The following is an 8,403-nucleotide window of genomic DNA, read 5'->3' as shown; positions in this document are numbered from 1 at the left end:
TAGATTATAATTCAAATTTTTATATTATACATTACTCAATTTCTTAATTTAAAAGTAAATATAAAAAAAAATTAAAGATCAATTTGTGTGTGTCACATGGTATGTTGTATGCAGCACTGTTTCATATTAGATATTTGTGATGTCAAAATACTAAGTCTATAGTTGTGTACGAATTAGGAACTCAAGTTACAGATATTGACAAGCTATAATATAAGAACCTCTTATCTTTTCTATTTGCTATAATATTGCTCATGTAATAAATCAAACACAGCCTCTTTTCCACCTTTTTCCATTCTTAGAAATGCTCCTTTATATACACTTACTTCTATATGTGACATGAATAACCAATCAAAAGCTCAGAATGTCTCCCTAGTGACTTTCTCAGCCATCTTAAGGTGTTTGAATGCCATCTCTTTCTTTCAAACCAAGATTTCAAGGAGGTAGGTTGTGTCTCTAGTCTGCTCCAAATTTCATATTTGTTTAGACTGAAATACAGCTTATTTACTAAGCATGATAAATTATAGTGGAATTCTATGCTATCGATATAGTAATTTATGATTTTTTTGATTATTCAACTGTATATATAAAACCTAAAAAAATTATTTCCTTTGATATCCTCTATTTGCGAAATTTTAAAAGGCTAAGCAGCCTATGTCAAGCAGCAACTAAATACAAAAGTCATAACCAGAAGAGATAATTGTTTACTTTATTTTTTTATTTACTGTTCTATGTTTTAAGAAAAATAAGTTTAAGAACTTATTTCTAAATAACGATAATCTATATCATATATAATGCATAATAATTGCAATGTGACTATATTTTACAAAACACTAGTTTACTAAAACACAGCCAAGACAGGTTACTTTGTAAAGACTACAGGCCAGTTTTATATTATTGGATAATGGTAACATGAGTGCACGTGTGCCGTGCCATTGTAGCTTCTGTAATGTAAGTCAGGCAAGGCTGAAAGGTCAGTATAATAAATATATATAAATGTATAATGTTACAAGATTTAAGCTATTTAGCCTTAACATTTATGTTTTCGTGTTACAATTTGTTATCATTCTAGAATGAAAGATGCTTAATTTATATTTATTTCCTAATTTTTTTACAGTGGTTACGAGATCAGTCAAACCTCCCGAATCTGTGCAGAGATTCATTATTGAAAATAACAAAAAAAATATAAAGTTTTTTCTTAAGAAATGTTTGATAACCATTTGGACGTTGTAAAGATTTTGCAGGTAACATGTGAAACTTTTCTGATGCACAAGTGTTTTTAATCTTAAAATGAAAATTACTTTGGATGTTGGATAGGAACATGCAAAAAGAAAAAAAGCATGAGAAAAACATTGCTTTACAAACTTTGAGACTCAATAAAAAAATGTATATTTTGCATATGAAAGCATTGTAATGTTTACTGATAATCTGCCAAATTTCGTTAACATACACCTACTAATATAAAAGTTATAGCCTGAAAACTATAACAAGCACAAAATGGTTACGAGGTCAGTCCGAGGGATTGAGCCCATGCTTGATGAGTTAAAACTGTTTAAATACTTGATTCAGGCACTAAAAACTAACAAATTAGTAAGCAGTGACTGCATAGGACCTAAAAGTTGTAAAAGTTCAGAAAATGCTTGAATAGAAGTAATTCACAATAATACATTCTCTGTGCACATTGAAATATTTGAAACTTTCATAATTACATGACTCAATGCAAATTGACTTCATAAAGGAAAGAGGTAGACAATAAATTTTGATTCTTTGAAAGCTTGTTCAGTTTCTTAGTTTTTTTCCTATAAAAACAATGATTATGATCTCCAACTATAACCAGAAAATTGATTTTTAACATCTTCATTATCTTACTTTAACTTTTGCTTTCTCATTTCAGTCTTTGCCACTATACAGTATAAACTTTATGATGTTAGAAAAACACGCAGGTTCAAAAAGTCTTGAAAGAAATAAATAAAAACCCTAGAGCTTAAGCACTTTTGAAAGGTGGACCTTTCTTCTTTAGTTTGCCCCTGAAGAAGAAAGATCCACCTTTTCGAAAGTGCTCAGGTTATAGGATTTATATTCATTTCAGTATAAACTTTAGATATGGGTATTATGAATTTTGCTAGTCAATAAATTTTCAAGCTCATTAATCAATTACATTTAACAAATTGATTATTCTCACCTGAGACTTGTACAGTTGGAATAATCAAAAACAGTAATAAAAGGAAAAAATTACAAATATTTGATAATTTTCATAGCATTAATTGACATAATAATAATTTGGATTAATCAATTATTTTATGTGATGCTACTCAATGTTTTTGACAGTCATAGGTAATTGATTATACCAATTAAACAATTTAATCATTCATCTTCTCTAATAAACCTCAAATGATGATCATGAGATTAATTAACAGCAGCAATATTAAATTATCACATCATCATACACAAGTTTTCATTCTTTCAGACAACATTGTAAACCGTTTCTGGTTTCATCACCTAAACAAATTTCAATTAGTTATTTTGTCTTATACATAAATAAAATTTTTTGTCATTATGTATTAATTTTCTGTACTCTTGGAAAAAAATTATAATTAAAAATAAGACCATTTCTCACCCAAAAGTCCTAACCTTAGATTGACATTGATTTCAAAAATGATTCAGAAAATGAAAAGTGAGAAACTGAAGATTAATGGAATCTTCCAATTACTAGCAACCAATCAAATAGTGATAGGCAAATTTTCAAATTACAACATCCTAAAGAGTCATTTGACGTAAGCATGTTTTTATACATATTTGTGCTATAAGTAATGATAGAAACAATAATGTTTACATATGCACAGCTTATAAAACTGGAATTGACTAGTTTTTTTCATAGTTGGTATAGTATAACACTCATAATATTAACCCTTGTTAAATTTTACAGTTTCAAATGCAATTGTGTATATAAAAAATGTACCTTAGATGTGACAAACATATCTTCATTCAATGTTTGAGTTCCACGAGAATGAAGGTGAACAGTCTCAACATCCTGCCCACTAACTGGTGGAAACTGTGCTGAAAATGTTGTCAATTTTGAAGTCCTTTTTTCAGCTCGCATCATTCCTTTTCGAAACAACCAGTTTAGTACAGACGATTTTTCTTCTACAGAACAAGAATAAATGTACTGATCAACTTTTTTGATGTTTATACACACGTACTGTGCATTTTTACTTTTCTTTTTAACAGTGACTTTCCAATTTTCATGGTTATTCAAAATATGGACATGTATATTGTTATTACATAATAAACCTATGGAAGAAAAGCATCAAAACCAAAACAGTTAGCTAAAAATCTAATTCACAGATTCAATAACTGAATAAACTAAAGAATATCATTGTTTGTCATACATAAAGACTAATTAAAATTACAAATAAAACTGTGCTACTTACCTGAAGATGCTGCTATGAACCAATGACAAAATGTAAGCATAATATATGTTTCCTGTCACTAATATCATCCATACAAAGGATTTTATTACATTAAATTTAACATTTTAAGAATGTTGATGAACAGCATATATAATGACAGTCAAACCACTAATTTCTTAAATAAAAAAATAATAATAAAAGAAAGACAGATAATAGTATAGTACCCATATATACGTTTCAAAATGAGAGAAATGGGATTCCAGCAGATTTTCAAGAATAAAATTCCATATTATACAAAAAGAAGCAGATATTGCTAGATACATAATTATCACCAACTTCTACAGTTTATGTCACCCTTTTAGTGATACAATCTTTTTTTGTAAGCAGATATGGCAGTACAAAGATTTTAATAAGCCTGATAATATTCAAAGCATTTCAGTCATCATCAAACTTTATTAAAGTCTGAAATAAATACACAACATACTGTAATTCTATAAAGTGCAATGTATTTTTGTTATATATACAATATTAATCAGCGCCAGACTGATTTCTGATACTTTAGAAATTTTGCTTGTTTTAGAGGAAAGCCACATTGGGCTATCTGCAATTTCCACCATGGGGAATTGAACCCTGGATTTTAACATTGTAAGCCCATAAACTTAATTTTGTCCCATTGCGAGACATTTTTAGAAGAAAAGACTTTCAATTTATTACTTGTTTCTTATACTAATTTGTCAAGTGGTAAACAGTACCTGACATTATAAATAGGTTCTGAGTTGTATGATTTCAAACAGCTTTTCCTTTTGTTGTAATTTATATGTATTTTTAATTTTTTCTTGGTTTTTGAAAAGCAGAATTTTGGTATTGAATATTAAACACACCAAATTTTTCCATTTCCATCTCTGCCCAGGACCTGGTTTGACTAATTGGCTTTTAATAGTATTTTCTTGTAGAAAATGATATCTCAAGATGTCCTAAAATATAAGGCAGTCTTTATTATGCCCCTGTACTTTATTTATAGTGGATGAAAGTCTCATGGTTAAGGAGTGGTGTGTGCAACCTGGCTTTGTGTGATGTAACATTATTTTAATTGTTTTGTATTAAAACCCATGTTCTCCTTTGTATAACAAATTTTTATTTTTTTTAAAACTTTTAGTAGATTTAGAGATTGCTAGATTTTAACTTTTTGGTTTGTAACATTAAATATCATTTAACTAACTTACTACATTGTGAGATATCTATGTACTAGAAAATACCACAGAGGATAGATTTTCTTCCCCTACAAAATTTACAATAAGATTTTAAAAATATCTGCATTATTTACATGAAACCAAAACCAAAATGGACCTTCTTAAAAACTGAAGAAAAGTAGTATTCATGAATTTTGTTGAATTAGTCTCAGATTCAAGTTTGCAATTGTAAGATTTTAATGAATCCTCAAGTATCGCAAAGGTATTATTACTGACAGCATTATTATTTATAGCTGAAAAATGTAAAGTAATGCTAGATGAGTTCTTATGTTTCTTAAAAAACACTTTATACCAGTGAGCAGCCACCTAGTGGTAATGTATACATATTTCTTTGCATAATTAAGATAGCAAATTTTATGTTGACCAAATACATTTTCGTCATAGTGACATCCTTGATATAAAATATTTTTTCCACAATATATTTCAACATAAATCTCATTTCTGTTCATGGATAAATTCTACCCAGGACTGAAACAAAATTTCTTTTTTTGTACTGTGACTAGTAACACTATTAATAATAGTTTCTTAGTCAAATAAGCTTTTAAAACTGTAGTAAGTGTAGTTAGCATTACACTAGTATTAGAAATGAAGTATTTCATTTCAAAATACTTCTTCCATCAAGTTATTTCATCTTATAATATATAATGGCTGCTTAAAATCCTCTAGGTACAAGGCTGGATTATTAGTGGCTCATTAATCTATTATATTCGATTAATCAATTAGTACATGCTCCCTCCAACCCCCACCACCATACAATGAAATAGAAGGAACTGGGTTTACTGGCTTCACAAATTTTGAAACTGAACTATTCTAGCATGGTATTAAACTTCATAATTTCATTTGTCTTATTTGTTTTATTAACTCTCTTGCAATGGGGAGGTCAAAGTGCATACATCACAACTTTTTTAAGAGTTACTTTCAAAATTTAATTAAACACTATATTATCATGGTATATGAACAACCTTGGCATCAAAACGTAGTTAATAAATCAAATTTTAATATTGTTTAAATTTTAATTTCATAAGGAAATATTTTAAAAATCCTCAACCTCCCCTAGTATCAGAACTGACATTTTCTCTCTAGAAGTATTTTCACTTCTCTAATATATATGTCATAGTGACATCCTTGATATAAAATATTTTTTCCACAATATATTTCAACATAAATCTCATTTCTGTCCATCGATAAATTCTACCCAGGACTGAAACAAAATTTATTTTTTTGTACTGTGACTAGTAACACTATTAATAGTAGTTTCTTAGTCAAATAAGCTTTTAAAACTGTAGTAAGTGTAGTTAGCATTACACTAGTATTAGAAATGAAGTATTTCATTTCAAAATACTTCTTCCATCAAGTTATTTCGTCTTATAATATATAATGTCAAAGTGCACACATAACTTTTTAAGAGTTACTTTCAAAATTTAATTAAACACTATATTATCATGGTATATGAACAACCTTGGCATCAAAACGTAGTTAATAAATCAAATTTTAATATTGTTAAAATTTTAAGTTTTAATTTCATAAGGAAATATTTTAAAAATCCTCAACCTCCCCTAGTATCAGAACTGACATTTTCTCTCTAGAAGTATTTTCACTTCTCTAATATATTTTCCACTCCTCCAAGAACTATGAAATTTAACTTAAATTGCTTATTATAATACAGATACTCAAACTCAAAAACTAAACCCACTTGCCACACCTACCTGTCACATCCTCTCTTCCACAAATTGTGAATAGTTCTTTCTGACATTTAATATTATATTATTTATAACAAATAGAAATTCAAAGTTTTAATCTATCAAATGATGTATTGTATTATATTGTTTTCTGTACAGAGAATTGTCTGTTTTGCTTACAGTTCAAACTTTATTCACACGGGAAACATAATAATGAGCTCATATGAATATTTAACAGTTTTAATCGCAATCAGAAAGCCAGAAAAATTATGGTAGTTATAATAATAATAATAATAAGACATTGTCTGCTTTTTATGTGTTATTAGATACATTTTTAATTAAATAAAAAATTATTTAATGTATCACTACCATTAATATTAAAAAGTAGGGTTAAGTTTCATCTAAAGTCGACAGTAAAAAAAAAAAAGACCATGACCAAAGTAAGTACTATATTTCTTGTTTTTCATGTGTATTCTTTATTTATTATTTTACAAGTAACTAAAATGTATAAATAACAAACTTATTAGGTCGGATAAGGTAAGATAAAGAAAAAATTATTTAAAATTTTTCATGAGGTATATTCGTGCGCAGCTTGAGTTACAAAATTTGACAGGATAATGTGAATTTAAGCAGAAACAAATGTATACTGTAACAAGCTTTAAGCAATTTAGGATAAACAACTGTAGTTTCCTTTAACAATTTAAAGTCATTCTAGAAAGAAAAAGGGGTAACTTTTTTTTATAGTTAGTATAAAGAATATAACAAATAAAATATAAAGTTTTACTGGGAAAACATTTGAAATTTATTTAGAAAAGTTTAAAGATTACACAAATGAAACTTGACAATTTTCAAATGAAGAAAAGTGTTTTTAATCGTAACATGAAAATCACTTTGCACCTGGAGCAGTCAACACTGACTCCACGTATTCACAGAGAAATTTATAGTAAAAATAATTCATTAAAAATTCTGATTTTTTGTATACAAGATAGTTGTAATGCTTACGGAAAGCTTGGAAAATTTCACGAAGATACACAAAACATTGGAAGTTATGATATGGAAACTCTAAAGGTGAATTTGGGGTCATGAACTTGGTTGAATTGACCAAGCTCAGTGATAGAGTTCAGTAATTTTCAACTTGCTTTTGATTTCATATGAAAAACGTCTTCTGTAGATTGTCATTCATGCATTTTGTGAGAAACATAATGTCTACCCCCCCTCCAACTCCCACCACAATACAATTCAATAAAATAAAAGGAACTGAGTCTGCTGTCTTGATAAATATTCAAACAATTATTTTAATATGGTATTAAACATTAACATTTCCATAAACTGAAAATGAATTTCCAACAGATATTTGTGCACAGAGAAATGCTATGAGATTTGCAAGTCACTAGCCTTGAGCTAACTCCTACCAAAATTCATATGTTTAACGTTAACTGTGCTGGTGCAAAATGACATCGTCATTTGACAATAAACCTTCATTAATAGAAGGGCAACATAACACAAACTCCATGTGTAGTAGTTCCTCCTATGCAACTGCACTCATGATAATTTCATTCTTAGACAAGGAAAGTGCACTGGAAGTGGGAATACGTGCAGAAATACATCTTCAATTGGAAAAATTTAAACTTCTGGGAAAATAATTCACCTCTTCACACAGAACTGCCAGAATCCCATACTGAAAAAGTGGAAGAGCCAATGCAAAATTATATCTAGAAAAGCTTCCTTCAGGAAGTACCCAAAAAAGAAGCCCATGACACCCAATAGTAGGGCTCCATGGGGAGCACACCAGTGGGGGACAACATCTTGTCTCACCACTACCCTTTTTTTTTTCCCTGATTGTGGTAAACCCATCCAGTGAGGATTCTCCATGGTTCCCATGCCAGTGGCAAGGGCCTCCCAAGCTTCAACTGAAGAATGGAAGAAAATGTATTCGATGACGAGGAACCCACTTTGAGACTAATAATGGCTGGAGACGGCTTGAATGGGTAATGAAGAAAAACTTTAATACAACAGCAAATGTACAACGTTTCGACAAGGTTTTTGTCATCATCAGGTACGAATAAC

At 29.1% G+C, this 8,403-nt stretch overlaps 1 protein-coding gene across 5 annotated transcripts in view; it reads right to left on the bottom strand.

Moving 5' to 3' along the window:
- The window catches only part of LOC106457152 (storkhead-box protein 1-like), a 94,932-nt gene that overhangs the window by 64,687 nt on the left and 21,842 nt on the right, over nt 1–8,403 (bottom strand). For all 5 annotated transcript variants that reach the window (XM_022382963.1, XM_022382966.1, XM_022382964.1 and 2 more), the window contains one exon: nt 2,957–3,141. In XM_022382963.1, the coding sequence (XP_022238671.1) occupies nt 2,957–3,141 (185 nt within the window). The remainder of the gene's footprint in view (nt 1–2,956; nt 3,142–8,403) is intronic.

This window comes from Limulus polyphemus, unplaced genomic scaffold, assembly GCF_000517525.1.
Source record: "Limulus polyphemus unplaced genomic scaffold, Limulus_polyphemus-2.1.2 Scaffold297, whole genome shotgun sequence".
Taxonomy (NCBI): domain Eukaryota; kingdom Metazoa; phylum Arthropoda; class Merostomata; order Xiphosura; family Limulidae; genus Limulus; species Limulus polyphemus.
This window is presented reverse-complemented; position numbering and strand designations above follow the sequence as displayed.